The sequence below is a fragment of the Chiloscyllium punctatum genome, chromosome 5 (assembly GCF_047496795.1).
Source record: "Chiloscyllium punctatum isolate Juve2018m chromosome 5, sChiPun1.3, whole genome shotgun sequence".
Classification (NCBI taxonomy): domain Eukaryota; kingdom Metazoa; phylum Chordata; class Chondrichthyes; order Orectolobiformes; family Hemiscylliidae; genus Chiloscyllium; species Chiloscyllium punctatum.
This window is the reverse complement of record NC_092743.1, coordinates 18379339-18395211: the sequence shown is the minus strand read 5'-3', so window position 1 is coordinate 18395211 and position 15873 is coordinate 18379339. Positions and strand designations below refer to the sequence as shown.

The 15873-nt window shown below is 39.9% G+C and overlaps 1 protein-coding gene across 2 annotated transcripts in view; it reads left to right on the top strand.

The window, feature by feature from the left end:
- The window catches only part of ralbp1 (ralA binding protein 1), a 69152-nt gene extending 60345 nt beyond the window's left edge, over positions 1 to 8807 (top strand). For both annotated transcript variants that reach the window (XM_072569854.1, XM_072569853.1), the window contains exons 6-10: positions 270 to 401; positions 2094 to 2204; positions 5125 to 5246; positions 6147 to 6273; positions 7566 to 8807. In XM_072569854.1, the coding sequence (XP_072425955.1) occupies positions 270 to 401; positions 2094 to 2204; positions 5125 to 5246; positions 6147 to 6273; positions 7566 to 7835 (762 nt within the window). In that variant the 3' untranslated portion in view covers positions 7836 to 8807. The remainder of the gene's footprint in view (positions 1 to 269; positions 402 to 2093; positions 2205 to 5124; positions 5247 to 6146; positions 6274 to 7565) is intronic.
- The last annotated feature ends 7066 nt before the right edge of the window (positions 8808 to 15873 follow it).

The following is a 15873-nucleotide window of genomic DNA, read 5'->3' as shown; positions in this document are numbered from 1 at the left end:
AAACTTTCTAGTGGTGTGTCTTGCTGGTGTACTGATGTTCTGCATCATATTGGATATAAACATTGCATAATAAGTCATCAATTTTTAGGTAGCCTGATCTAGTAAAGTTTTTTTTTATTCCTTTAGACTTTCTTCACATCAGGTAGAAGGCAAAATGGTTATTCCCTTTGTAATGTACTCGCATTTCTTAGAGGTTGGTTCTATGTGACATTATCGCAGGTACTGGAACCAGAATAAGATCCTCCTAAGCTTTTATTCTGCTCCTCCAGGAATTTCTGTTGAATTGCTTGCACAGAGACCTACAAGCTGGCATCAAAGACTTATCCAAAGAGGAGAGACTGTGGGAGGTGCAGCGAATTTTAACAGCACTAAAACGTAAACTGCGTGAAGCAAAAAGGCAGGTTAGTTTGAGCGGAACATCTTTTTCTTTGAAGCTCGTGTGTTGTAATATGTCACAGTAAATTGAAAATTTCCAGGCTTGATTTTTCCAAGACACAATGAATGTTTAGATTAAGGTTTCTAATAAAATTTGCACTTGTATTATGGTGCTGATATGAATGAATCTTGGCAATGTGATTTAGGAATTATATGCTTTTGTCCCATCCCCAGCCTTCCTCCTCCTCCCACCCCTCTCTGGCGCACCCACTCTTTCTGGGCCTCCCCTCAACTCCTTTCCCTTTCTCCATAACTTAGTTCTTCATTTGAATTTCAAGATTACTTATTCTATTGTTCCAGACCCTACTTGATGTTTGCTATCTTATTTTACATTCATTGTCAAAGCTGAATATTAATTTAATAATTCTGCAATGTTCCTATACATTAATCTCTTTTTAATGCACTCATTTCTACCTTTGCCTGTATTTTCTTGAGTATTTCTGAAAATTTTTATGATACTGTCTACAAGTTTCATCTGCCCTCTTTGCTTGGTCTTATTCTGTTGCTTTCAATTCTCATTTAGACCACGATTCTTTTGGTTTCATCTCAGCATTCTTTTACTTATTATAATTACTCCTGTAGATAATGCTTCCAGGAAAATATCCCTCAGATATGTTCCACAATTGTCTATAAATTTGCCAGTTATCTCTTGCATCCTTCCTTTTGACAGGTTATTCTTCTTAAATGTTTCCTTTTCTCCTCCACCAACATTTCTCTCCCTGCCCTGGTCCTCCAAAGCCATAATATTGCAAACATCTTACAGTCACTATCCCAAAGAGATCCCAGAGCTGCTACCATATCCTTAATAGAATAGATTTTTCATATTTTCCACCATCATTTCTTGACCTATTCAGCCACTTGATGGGTTCAAATGTAGATTAAAGAAATTAGGTGTTGTATGACACTAAATAGCAACCGAAACAAAGTTTGTTTTTCTCAAGTATATGCAACTACTCACCTTTCAACAGCACGTTTCAAACTGCAATCACTATCACTTAGAAGAGCAAGGGCAGCAGATACAAGGGAGTCCCATCACCTGCATGTTCCCCTCTAAGCTACTTGCCATCCTGATTTAGAGGTACAGTCTCCATTCCTTAGCTGTTACTGTGTCAAAATACACTTCTAACAGCACCGTAGGTGTCCCTACAGCACATGGACCTCAACAGGTCAAGAAGGCAGCTCACTGCCACCTTCTCTAGGACAATAAATATTGGCCCAGTCAGCAATGCCACATCCTGTGAATGAATGTTTAAAAAAAAAAGTTCAGCAAGACTGAAGGTATAGGCTTAAATTGAATGTTTCTTGTAGTTTAGCCACTGTCTCCCGTCTGTTTTGCTGGTTGTTTATCTGTGAATGTTGGAGGGTGAGTCTGGAAGTTTAAATGAGTGCTTTCCACTTAGGTGCATAAATGTGTTTCCCTGTTAGATTTTGATGCTTTTGTCCAAGTTGCATTCTGAATGCAAAAGTTCTTACTCTGTCTTCTCCCGTTATTGAATTGAACGGTAATTTGTTTTGAATAAATGGGCAATGATCTCTCATTTGCTTGAAAGGGTTAAATGCTTGTAATTGAAGAGTACCTTTGAGAATCAAATAAGCAAGAGAATGTCATGACTTACCAGAATCTAAACCCACTGCATATCATTGACTTTGTCTTTCAGGAATGTGAAACTAAGATTGCCCAGGAAATTGCAAGCCTTTCCAAGGAGGATGTTTCTAAAGAAGAAATGAATGAAAATGAAGAAGAAGTTATCAATATTCTTCTAGCTCAGGTCTGTTCAGTATCAGAATTATGTATTTAATTTAATGCTGCGTTCAAAAATTATTTTCAAATCATTTTTATTTCACTAAATTAAGCCATTTAGAACATAGACTAGTACAGCATAGTAAGGCCCTTTGGCCCTCGATATTGTCGTCCTTTTATCCCACTCTAAAATCAAACTAACCTGCATATACCCTTCATTGTACTGTCTTCCATGTGCCTATCCAAGAGTCGCTTAACTGTCCCTAATGTATCTGATTTTACTACCACCGCTGGCAATGCATTCTATGCACCCACCCCTCCCTGAGTAATGAACCTACCTCTGACATCTCCCTTAAACCTTCCTCCAATCATCATAAAATTATGCCCCCTCGTGATAGCCATTTCTTGCCCTGGGAATAAATCTGTCTATCCACTCTATCAATGCCTCTTGTCCTCTTGTGCACCTGTATCAAGTCACCTCTCATCCTTCTTCACTGCAATGAGAAAAGCCTTCAACCTTTCTTCATAAGACATGCCGTCCAATCTAGGCAGCATTTTGGCAAATCCACTCTGCACCCTCTCTAAAGCTTCCACATCCTTCCTATAATGAGGCAACCAGAATTGAACACAGTATTCCAAGTGTCATCTAACCAGGACTCTATAGAGCTGCAGCACAACCTGTGGCTCTTAAACTCAGTTCCCCTGCTAATGAAAGCTAACACACCATATACCTCCTTAACAACTCTATCAACTTGGGTGGCGACTTTGAGGGATCCATGGACATGGACCCCAAGATCCCTCTGTTTCTCTACATTGCCAAGAATCCTGCCTTTAACCCTGTATTCTGTACTCAAATTTGACTTTGCAAAATTAATCACTTCACACTTTTCCAGGTTGAACACCATCTGCCACTTATCAGCCCAGTTCTGCCTCCTTTCATTGTACCATGGCATCCTACAACAGACCTTCACACTATCCACCATTCCACCAACCTTTGTGTCATTGGCAAACTTACTAACCCACCCTTGCACTTCCTCATTCAAGTCATTTATAAAAATCACACAGAGCAGAGGTCCCACAACCGATTCCTGCGGAACACCAGTGGTCACCAAGCTCCAGGCCGAATACTTTCACATGAACAATTTAGATTAGATTAGATTAGATTCCCTCCAGTATGGAAACAGGCCCTTCGGCCCAACAAGTCCACATCGACCCTCTGAAGAGTAACTCACCCCGACGCTATATTTACCTTTGCCAAATGCACCTAACACTACGGGCAATTTAGCATGGCCAATTCACCCAACTTGCACATCTTTGGATTGTGGGAGGAAACCCACACAGAGATGGGGAGAATGTGCAAACTCCACACAGTCAGTTGTCCGAGGGTGGAATCGAACCCGGGTCCCTGGTGCTGTGAGGCAGCGGTGCTAACCACTGAGCCACCGTGCCACCCATTTACTTCACATTTAAATGTGGCACATATGGAATAATAAAAAAGAACTAAATCTTTGTTATAGTTCACCTGCACTGAAAATATATATTCTTCTCGTTCTCCAAAATGGTACTGTTCCATGCCAACACTGCCAAAGAACAGAAACATGGCCTATTAAAATATTAATTAATCTGGATAATAAAGCACAAGGAGGACAGTTAAAAATCTTATTGCCATTTGGAGAACCATGGGTTAATAAAAGGAAGCCATTATAGATTTGTTTAAGGCATAATGTGCCTGACCAACTTGATTTGAGTTTTTTTGAGTAAATAACACGGAGGACTGACGAAGGTAGCGTGTCTGATTTGCATGTAGAGTTTTAAAAGATGTTTGATAAAGTGCCATGGTAACATAAATATTAATAAAACTGAAGCCTGTGGATTTAAAGATGCAATTACAGTGTGGGGAATAGTTAAAGGACAGAAAGCAGAAAGTATTGGTGAAAGATAATTAATTGGACTGGAGAAAGGAATTAATTGGTGTCTTCCAGGGGGTCAGTACTCGGATGCTTGCTATTTACCTTAGATTAATGGCCTGTACCTGGTTGTGGGATGTAATTTCAATGTTTACAGATGATGCAAGACTTGGGAATGTAATAAATAGAAAGGAGAATAGAAATAGACTCCAGAGAGCCACAGACTGGTGAACTGGGCAAACACATGGCAAATGAAGTATGAGAAATAGAAAGTGAAGTATTTTAGAATAAAAATGCATATATTATCAAGTATAATTTTAAAGAGGATACAGGAACAGAGACCTGGGTGTTCCTATGTTCAAATCTTTGAAGGTGATGAGGCTGATTGAAAAACATTTGGCATTTTTGGCTGACTATAAATCAATCAGTTCAACATCTCTTCGAATCCATAATTTGGGATGATATTAATAGGTGGTTCGAAATTCATCAATCACAGCTGTCCAGATTTATTAAAGGCGAGTTATTTAACATACTTTCAAAATAACCATTTTGGCTATATGATGAGGGTGGTAGATGAAATTTAATGTGGATAACTGAAATAATAGTTTGAGATGGGGAATTGGAAATATGCATTTTATGGAAAAACACAAGCATGTGGGTGAGCAGGAAGCCATTTATTAAGTAAAGGTCATTAAAAGACCATGAAGCTGAAATAGTTCAGCTGTCTAAGCAGCTGAGCTTTGCCTCGATTTTCTGTTTTTATTTCAGATTTTCAGCATCTGAAGTGCTATTTATATGACATACTGGAGAATTCCACAGGGCCTATAGAATTATGTTTCTCCATAGTGTATTGCCTTGAACAGATTTCACTTTACTAAGTCACTTTATTATAGTTCCATTTTTTGACCATTGAAGCACTCAGGATACTTCATCAGTGTAGTACATGACATTTCAAGGCACTTATGAACATGCCATTTTGCCCAGTCACTGTTTAACCATGTGTCAGGAATTGCTTTAGTTCTTACTTTAGTTGTTTTAAAGGAAAATGAGATCCTGACAGAGCAGGAGGAACTGCTGGCCATGGAACAGTATTTACGGCGGCAAATTGCATCCGAGAAAGAGGAAATTGAACGCCTTCGAGCTGAGATTGCAGAAATTCAGAGGTGAGTAACATGCTATTGAAAAGCATGGCTGGTACAGTAAATGTCAAATTGGTTAAGTTTGGTATGCTTGCAGGGGAGTCCAAAATTAAATGATATATTTTTAAAGGAAAGGTTTAAAAGAAACCTTTTAATACAGGGGGTGGTGCATCTATGGAATGAACTGCCAGAGGAAGTGATCAATGCAAGTACAGTGAATACATTTAAAAGACAGTGGGTAAGTACATGAATAGGAAAAGTTTGGAGGGCTATGCATGAAGCTCAGTCAAGTGGGACTAGTTTGGGAGTATAGTTGGTGTGATGAGTTGGACCAAAGGGACTGTTTCCATGCTGTATGACTCTATGACTCCACATGGATATTGGCCAGAGGTTGGAAAAGTGTATGAGATAGATTGAAAGGCCTGTTTTCATGCTGTATGACTCCAAATTATTTTGAAATGAAATGGGCCAATTTCCTTGTTGACAGGAATGTGGATATGAGCTTGGACTGGATTGCTGGGCTGGGCATAGCAAACACTTGTAGATGGTCTTAACCTTTCTCCCCATTGTAATCTTAACTTCAGATTACAACTTTGAATTACAATAATAATTCCAATAGTAAATACGCAGTGATGGCACTTCAATAAAGAGCTAACATTGGATGCTGTCACTAAATGAAACAAAAAAAACACAAGAAAAGCAGAATGGTTACAGGCACATTTCAAAGTGGCTGAGGATATCAGTTCAGAGAATGTGAAGACCAAATCTGCCTTAACAGTTGTCAGCAGAAGAATCTGACATGCAATGGGAAACCTAAAAATTAAACACGTTAAAAATATCACTTACCATCTGCAAAGATACCTTAAGAGTGGCTCCCTTCTGTGGAAAGATTTAAAATGAGGTTTCTCCTGCTTGCTTTTTTAGTCGGCAGCAACAGCACGGCCGGAGCGAAACAGAGGAATATTCCTCGGAGAGTGAGAGCGAGAGTGAGGATGAAGAAGAGCTACAGCTCATCCTGGAAGACCTACAGCGTCAAAATGAAGAGCTGGAGGTGCCTTTAATTAATACTTCAAAAGGACAACTTGGCTAATGAATGGTGCTACATAAATTCTTGCAGTTAGACACATTATGTACTTTTGTTTACAGTCAAGACAGTTGGTGTGCCAAGTATTTGTAGTCCTCCTTTAATCATTGGTATTTTGTATGTTTTTTTTCATTTCAGCCACTAAAGGGAACATTAGAGTGATGATAGCCAGGAGGAATCACTGTGTGGCTAGTACCTAACACTGCACTCATTCTAGTCTGCATTCACATTAATTGTGGCCTTGTAGATTCGTCATCATTAAATACTTTAGGCTTTAATAAGCAGTTGCTGTTCAACTCCTGAATGTGGTCAAGTACAGGAATTCCTAGATCGGTAACAAGCCTAAACACTTCATTAACCCCTTGCAGTTGTAAGTTGTTAAGAATGGTAGCCAAGTCTAAGTGACAAACAGCTTTATCCACACAGGCACTCTGTATTTTCACGAACTCACACCAACAGAAGAAGCATCAAGAAAAGTTGGGCACATACATTCGGTCCACACTGGCTGACGCACGTGCGGCTGTTCCTGGCACCCTTCTAGTCAGCAGCAGGCATCTCAAATGGCATTGATGTCACTGTAGCACATAGAAAAATATAACTTAGCAGCAATAATTCATATTAGTTCCCAGGGATATCAGCCCCAATGAGATTTTGAGCACTGCTTCCTTGAGCTTTATGCAGGGAGCTGTAGCACAGCCCAGGCCATGCAACTCTAGTTTCACCATTTCAAGTCCCACTTTGGGTAATACATTTTTTATTAAATACTCTTGTTAAGATGCTTTCACTTAATAGTTTCATGAAAATGTGCTCTTAACCGAAATATTACAATTTATTCTTCTCATTGGAAGATGAGGAAGCTAATTTACTGAAATGTTTTTGTTACATTTTCACCATCACTGAATCATTAGATCATGTTATGCAGAGGGAACAATTAGGAAAAATATGTGTGCTAGCTATGAGCACTTGCAATTGGTTAAGAGTTGCATCGACCTAAAAATGGGTAATTTGAACTTCGTTGTTAGTCTGCATTAAGTCAACTTGTCTGTTTAAATATATGCAGCTGGTGCTCTGATATGGTAAGTAGGCCCATGTATGTGCAGGAAGTCCTTCCCTTTACATTTCATTTTGCAATTGGATTTATTTTTTCATCAGTAGTTACAATCTGCAATGTTTTCTTGGTTCACAAGAAAACTCTATAGGTTGAATTCCATAACTTATGGCCCAGGCAGTTTAATATTCACTGTTTCTTTTTGCGTCAGGTGAAGAACAACCACCTGAACCAAGCAATCCACGATGAACGAGAGGCCATTATCGAACTGCGAGTGCAGCTTCGACTGTTACAGATGCAAAGACTGAAACGAGAGAATCAGACTCAGGAAGATGCAGAGGAACTTGGGGAGAATGCCACTAGTGCTCAGCAGCATAGGGACGTTGTGAGCGACGCAAGAGTTGCACAAGAGCAGCCCAAATCTGTGAAGGAAACATTGAAACCCTCTCCAAGCAAAGATCGTAAAGAGACCTCGATTTGAAGAGTTCTGCATGACTTGTTGCATTGCAGCTGCACTTAAAACTCTGACCAGAAAGCTGTACAAGCAGTGAACTGTAATAATTCTTGTATTCCTTTTCTACAGTTCATTTTTGGTGAATGAAAGTTACAATATCCCCAAGTATAAAGTTAAAACCCATGAGGTGAAATGGTGTTGGTAAGCACATAGACGGCAAATCTTTTGAGTTTTTTTTTAAAATGGAGATGGGGTTTTTGTTTTGTTACAGAGAACTGTGAAATGTCTCCAGGCCACTCTTTTGTTTTGTAATTATGCATGTGGAAAGTACTTTATTTTAAATGGAAATTTCCCTATTAAAAGAAATCTATATTTCTAGCTGAGGATCAGTCAATGCCAGGAATGTTCAGGATAGAGGCCTTTAAGTAAACACAAATAATAAATACAGATGAGTGATTTAACTAAATTGTCACCAGTGAGCAAAGTTGATAAATGTTACGTGGCTGTCAGTAACCTGTCTTTTTTATTTTATAAGCTCAGTGTTTATCATTAATTCAAATGATTGGAGGATATTATATAGATTTCACAGTAATACTGACCTGATTGTGTCCTGGACTTCTGATAACTCCTGCTTTTGTACAGTTGTTTGCACTGATCCATAATTTAAAATAAAAACAACAAAATGCCCGGATGTGCACCTACATGTGTTGAGAATATTCCAGAGTGACTTGAGGCTTTTGTGAAGCGTCGTTCAACTCTGGATTGCAAAGAGAGTTTTTTTAATTAATGCAAATAATCTCAGCTGAATAATTCAAGTGCCATTACTTTGAAAATTATTGTCACAAGAGGCTGCCTGGTGCAAATGTCCTGACGACTTAACCTTTCATCATCATTTAGCTAGTCATAGTCTATGTGCTAATGGAACTCTGGGAGTCTGCCTTCAAAAAAGTAGATTCTGTATGTAATCATTATCTTCTGAATAAAATACCTTTTTCATAATTTGTTCTCCACACACTATGGATATTGATCTCAAGTCAGCTAATTCAAGCAAGTCTCAACCAGAATGGAAAGCAGGAATCCGGGCTATTTTCCCTGGAGAGTTGATGAATGAGGAGTGATCTTATAGAAGTTCATAAAATCATGAGGGGCATAGATACGGTGAATAGTCATCGTCTTTTCCCTATGCTGAGGAGTCCAAAACTAGAGGGCGTAGGTTTAAGTTGAGAGGGGAAAGATATAAAAGGGACCTAAGGGGCAACACTTTCATGCAAAGGGTGGTACATCTATGGAATGAACTACAGAGGTTGTTGGTGGAGGCTGGTGCAACTGCAACATTTAAAAGGTATTGGGATGAGTGTATGAATAGGAAGGGTTTAGAGGATAATGGGTCAAACGCTGGCAATGGTGCTAGATTAATTTAGGATATCTAGGCAAGTTGGACCAAAGGTACATCTCTATGTCTATATGAACCAGTAGAATATATGAAAGAAAATAGTCACAGAGACTGTGATTGCAGTAGCTTCATGAAGAGGTAATCATGTCTGAAAATTTATAAGAATTCTTTGAGCACCACACATTAGGCCATGGTGTTGGGAATACTATATTAGGAATATTATATTGGATTGACTAATTAATGGGAGAAAGTGAGGACTGCAGACGCTGGAGATCAGAGTTGAGAGTGTGGTGCTGGAAAAGTACAGCAGGTCGGGCAGCATCCAAGGAGTAGGAGAGTCGACGTTCCAGGCATAAGTCCTTCATCAGTAAAGATTGCTGATTAAGGGTTTTTGCCTGAATCGTTGATTATCCTGCTCCTCGGATGCTGCCTGACCTCCTGTGCTTTTCCAGCACTCCACACTCAACTCTTGGCTAATTAATAAAATGACAGAGGATTGAGCAAAGGCAATTTGTAACTAGTGAAGTGCTCCATCTGTGCTGAGGCCTCAATTATTTACTATATATTAATGACTTAATGAGGAAAGTGAATTATAACAACATATGCAGAAAACACAAAAATAGGTGGAAGGCAAGTGGAGTGGAGTCCTCTGTCTGCAGAGGGATACAGGCAGTCTGAGTGAGTCATAGAGATGTACAGTGCGGAAACAGTGGGCAGAAAACTTGGCAGATGGATTATTCTGTAGAAAAATGTGAGGTTATGCACTTTGGCAGGAAGATTAGAGCAGCTGAATATTATTTAAATGGAGAAAGTGCAGAAAGCTACAGAACAGAGAAATTTGGGAATCCTTGTGCATAAATCACAAAACGTTAGCATCCACATGCAATGGGCAAAAGGCAAATGAAATGTTGGCCTTTATTTCAAAGAAAACGGTGTATAAAAGCAGGTGTTTTGCTGAAACTATCCAAGGTACTACTCAGAGCACAGTTGGCATACTGAATAGTTTTGGGCCCTTTATCTAAGGAAATACATACCAGCATTAGTCAATCCAGAGAAGGTCACTCAGCTGATATCAGGTACAGAGGGACAAAAGGTTGACGAGCTTAGGGTTTAAGGGAGCTTAGAGGAATGAGAGAAGGTCTTAATAAAACATAGAAGATTCTGAAGAGACTTGACAGGGTAGATAGAGAGGTTATTTCCCCCGGTGGGAGGGTCTAGGACTTGGGAGAATAATCTAAGTGGTTGCCCTTTTAAGGCAGAGATAAGGAATTTCTTCTCTGAGGGTAGTGAATTTGAGGGATTATTTACTGCAGAGGGCTGTCAAGCCTGGGTTAAGCGTAATCAAGGCTGAAAGTCAGATTTTTAATCCTTAAGGGAGTCGAAGGTTATTGGGAGAAGGCAGGTAAGTGGAATTCAGGATGATCAGGTCAGCAATGATCTAATTGAATGGCAGAGCAGACTTGAGGGGTTGGAAGGTTTGACTGCGTGGCCAGGAGCTCTTTGGAAATAGTTGATTCCCCAAGTGGTAAATGCACTGGTAAATTTTACCAACAGATCGGTGAGGTAATGAGGTGAGTGATAATGAGATAGGAAAATAATTCAATCAATGTGGTTCATTCTGAAACTGATCTGGGTAATTAGGGCCACATATGGGAGTGTTTGGTGAGAGCTGCAGCGTAGTCCTTTGTCTCTGAATGCTATAACTGGAGAAAATTGTGATTCATCTAGGAGTGGATAGCAGACTTCCTTGATAGAGATTGAGTGAGGTGAGAGTCAAGGCTTGAATTGTCAATGGAGCTCATGAAACTGATCCCATGATTGTGGAGAATATCATATGATAAATCCTATCTTAAGTTGGTATAGATCCTTGGGGGAGTTAACATTGCAGCAGTGGCAGAATGCTATGGCTGGGTATGGTCTTGAAGTGGTTAGATAGGTATCAAACTAGGGGTGGGGGTGTTGCCAACTGAAGTGGGCAAACCTGTTTTGAAGAGGCTCTGGAAATCATATGAAGGATCACAAATGCTCAAGAACCTAACCATTAACATAAAGACAATTCTCATGAGAAAGAAACATGAACTACTATAATTCAAACACCATAACAGGTTTTGGGGGTTGGGAGCGGGGTGAAATACAGTGAACTGTATCCTTTGTTATGATTCCCTTAGAGAGCGCTAGTTTTTCTTAAAGACTCAAAGTAATTGAAGGACAAGGTTGCACTTTCTGAACTTTTTGTTGTCACTTTCAAACAAAAATTGATGATTTAAACATGAATTAAATAGGCAAAGTGATACTTCAACGAAAAGGGTAGATTTCACTTTAAAACAGCAGTACAATGCTGTTGGCAGACTTAGAGCATCAAAGCTCAACAGTGTCTCCCACCACACAAGAAGTGTCAGGAGTTGTCACCAGAGCCGACCTTTCAACCAACCACTCAACTTGGTTTGAGTCTTCTGGAAGTGATTAGCAGCAGTAAGGCCCACTCCCTCTCTCCAGTTGCCCAAATCCTGACAGCACAGATTTCCAGAGAATCGTGTGTCCAATTCCTGGGATAATCTCTATTTAACAGCCTGGTCAACTCTGGTAAAACTCTCTTCCATGGAGAGATCGTTTCTTTTGTGATCTGGAGATTCTGGACAGAGCACCCTTAGAAGTATCTTGTGAACTTTTACACAAACAGTTACTTCTGGTTTCACAGCAGCAGCTTCTGTTCTGAGTCATGTTTTTCTTTGAGTCATGTTTTTTCTTTAAGTCAATACTGCAATTGTTTGCTCTCTCTCTCCCATTCTCATCTGGGTCTTTGATTATGTTGGCTGCTTTCCTGAGGCAGTGGGAAGTTTAAATGGAGTCAGTGGAAGGAAGGCTGGTTATCTTGATAGACTGGGCTGCATTCACAACTCTCTGTAGTTTCTTGCGGTATTGGGTAGGCCAGTTGCCATATCAAGCTGTAATGCACCCGGATAGGATGTTTTCTATGGTGCATCTATAAAAATCAATAAGACATGCTAAATTTCCTGAATATAGTATGGGGGTGAATGTGCAGTCTTGCAGGGCATCAGTATTGAGGGTTATCATGGAGGAGGTACTGTTGCTTATCCCTACTCTTTGCGGTCTATGGGTCAGGAAGTTGAGGATCTAGTTGCAGAATGGGGAGCAGAGACCTTGGTCTTGGAGTTTGGAGATTAGTTTATTTGGAATTATGGTGATGAAGGCAAAGCTAAAGTCAATAAATAGGAGTATGACATAAGTAAGTGTCCTTGTTATCAAGATGTTCCAGGGATGAGAGTAGCACCAGGGAGATGGCATCTGCCGTGGACCTATTACGATGGTAGGCAAATTACAGTGGATTAAGGCAATCTCAGAGGCTGGAGTTGACGTGGGCCATTAATCCGCTCTCAAAGTGGATGTCAGAACCACTCGGCAGGATTCATTAAGGCACGTTGCCTGATTTGTCTTTGGAACTGGGATGATAGTAATTTTCTTTAAGCATGTAGGAACCTCCTGTCAGAATAAGGAGTGGTTAAAGATGTCTGCAAATACTCCTGCCAGCTGTTCCACACAGGCTTGGAGTGCACAGCTGGGGAGTCCATCTGGGTCAGTTGCTTTCTATGAGACAACATTCCATGGAATCTCATGGACATGATTAACATTGGAAGAAAATGACAAAAGAAAAATATGAAGAAACAGGAGACTGATGGACTCAGAGACCAGGAAAGAGAGCCTGCAGGCAAGTTTGAATTGGTGGGTATTAAAGGAGAAATAGAAAACAGCAAAGGCAATTGAACAAGATGGTTTCATTTTTTAAAATTCAGTTGGGTATGTGGGTTTCATTGGCATGGCCAGCATTTATTACCCATCCCTACTGCCTTGAACTGCTGCAGTTCATGTGCTGTAAATTGACCCACAATGCTCTTACAAGAGAATTGTAGAATTTTGATTTAATGACAGTGAAGGGACAGCAATATATTTCTGAATCAGGATGGAGAGTGGCTCGGAGGGGAACATGGTGTTCCCATGTATCACCTGGGTCCTTCTGAATGGATGTGGTCATGGGTTTGGAAAGTACTGCCTAAGAAGCCTTGGTGAATTACTGCATCTTGCAGATAGTACACACAGTTGCTATTGACTGTCAGTGGTAGAGGGAGTGGATGTGATGCCAATTAAGCAGGTTGCTTTACTGGATGATGTCAAGGTCTTTGAATATTGCTACAGCAACACACATTCAGGCAAGTGGAGAATATTCCATCACACTTTCCTCATGACTTGTGCCTTGTAGGTAGTGGACAGTCTTTGGAAAGTCAGGAAGTTACTCATTGCAAGGGTCCTAGCCTGTGAGTTGCTGTTGCATTTATATGCTCATCTGGTTGAGTTTTTGGTCAATGGTAACACCAGGTTGTTGCTAGTGGGGGAATTCAGTGAGGGTAAGACCATTGAATGTTAAGTTGTTTAGTTTCTTTGTTGTTGTAGATAGTCATGGTCTAGCACATTTGTGTTGCAAATGTTACTTGTCAGTTGTCAGCCCAGGCCTGGATATTGTGCAGGTCTTACTACATTTGGACATAAAGCTTTTTCAGCATTGAAGAAGTCACAAGTGGTGTACATTGTGCAATCATTGAACTTCCTCACTTCTGACTTTGTGATGGTGGGAATATCATTGATGAAGCAGCTGAAGGTGGGCTGAGGACACTACACTGAGAAACTCCTGCGGAGACGTCCTAGAGACCTCCAACAGTCACACCATCTTTCTCTGTAGCAGGCACATTCATTTAGCAGAGAGCTTTCTCTAGATCGGATTCCTAGTGACTCTAGTTCTACCATGGTTCCTTGATGCTACAGGCAGTCACTCTCAAGTCTTTAGTTTGTGTTTGAACCCACGCTTTAATGAGGTCAGCAAGTTAAGTGCAAGTATTAGTTCATAGCACTGTTGATAAGCCTTTTATCACTTTGCTGATAATGAAGCAGAAACTGGGTTGAATTTGTCCTTGTTCGCATTTAGGATACATCTCAATAATTTTCTGCTTTGCTGAGTAAATAGTGTTGTAGGTTATTTTTTAGTTACAAAGGTTTGTGAACTCTTCACACTTTAGAGATAAGGGAGGAAGGGAAATTGTTTTAAGATGATGATTGTTATTTCTCCAGAGTGACCATGCAGGAGTTGAGCAGAGAATGAGGCCTTCACCTACTTGATGTGATCTTCAAGAATAATGCTGACAAAAGAATGAACAAATCTGAAATTTGAAGCATCTATGATTGCACAAATAACTGATAGTGGACACTGATGTCCTTGTCATGTACAATGTCAAAAATAGTAGCTACTTATAAGTCATGTCAAGACCAATGGAGTCTTGCACACTTTAAAAAGTGTGAGCCTTGATATTAGACTGCACCACTCATCTTCTCGACAATACATGGGCATTGAATAGGGTCTAATGGTGGAAGGGATGTGGGGAGCAGTGCAAGAGAAATTTACACACACACACACACACACACACATTCACTGAAGGAACTGCACTATCAAATAATCTGGGCAGCTGAATGGAATCTACAGGCAATGAACTAGGGTATAGTTTTCCAATGGGCATGTGAATGGCAAGAGATCAGAATTAAGATGACCAGGAGCACCACTGAGAAATCAACCATACTCTAAAATAATAAACAAATCCAGATTCCAGGAAGTAGAATTGAACAGAATTATCTTGTCTCAAGTGAAGTTGTCATAGGCTCCCAAACTCGAGGTGAAGCCCTGGTCAAACGGAAGCAAGGCCTGACGTGGACTAGGTTGGAAGGTCTGTTATTCTGATCTTTTAATTTCTTTATTTTTTAAATGTATTCCTATGATTTTGTACTTTTGCATCCAAGATACCAAGGTCTGTAACGCTGGACTACTTTCTTCTTTTCTAATTTCTTTCAAAGAATTTATACTGAAAAATCTGTACCTAGATACCTTTGTACCTAAGATGGCGCCCTAAGTGGCGACTTGTAAACTTTTCACTGTACTCACATAAATACATAAGACCATTAATTCTAATTTACAGTGAGTCATGATCCCAATCACTGTTTGGTGACCTTCATTGTTGTGCAATGTTAAAAGGTTCATTGTTTTCAAACCCCTCCCTATCCCTGTACTGCCCTTCAATCTCCCTAATTGCATGGTGTCTTACAGCTCACATGAAATTTTTCAGGACATTTGATTACATTAAAGGTGCCACACTAGCTTTAATTATGTAACACTACATAATTCTGCTCTTTGTTTCCTGTGCGGTTATAGTACAGCAGTGAGAGAGCAATAGGATGGGAATGCATTTTAGACTGGGTACAAGCTGTTACCTGTATATCCTTTGTGCTTAAAAGATAGAACAATTGGAATCGATTAAGAGAATAACACGTTAAAGGTACTTCACCAAGACAGCACGAGGGATCTAGCATTATCAAAAGTTATTAATAAGGTCCAAGAATTGCTGTCATGAGCAAATTAAGAGATCTACAAGATAAATGAAATGACTTTGTGCACAACAGCAGCTGACTTATCAAGCACTGCCACCTACTGTCTACTGATTGGTTGAAGAATCTTGTTAACTGACTCAGTGGACAGTAGATGGGGCTAGATCTACAGAAGGAAATTGCCTTTAGTAAATGAGGTATTTTTGAGGTCACTAGTGGACAAATCTCTGT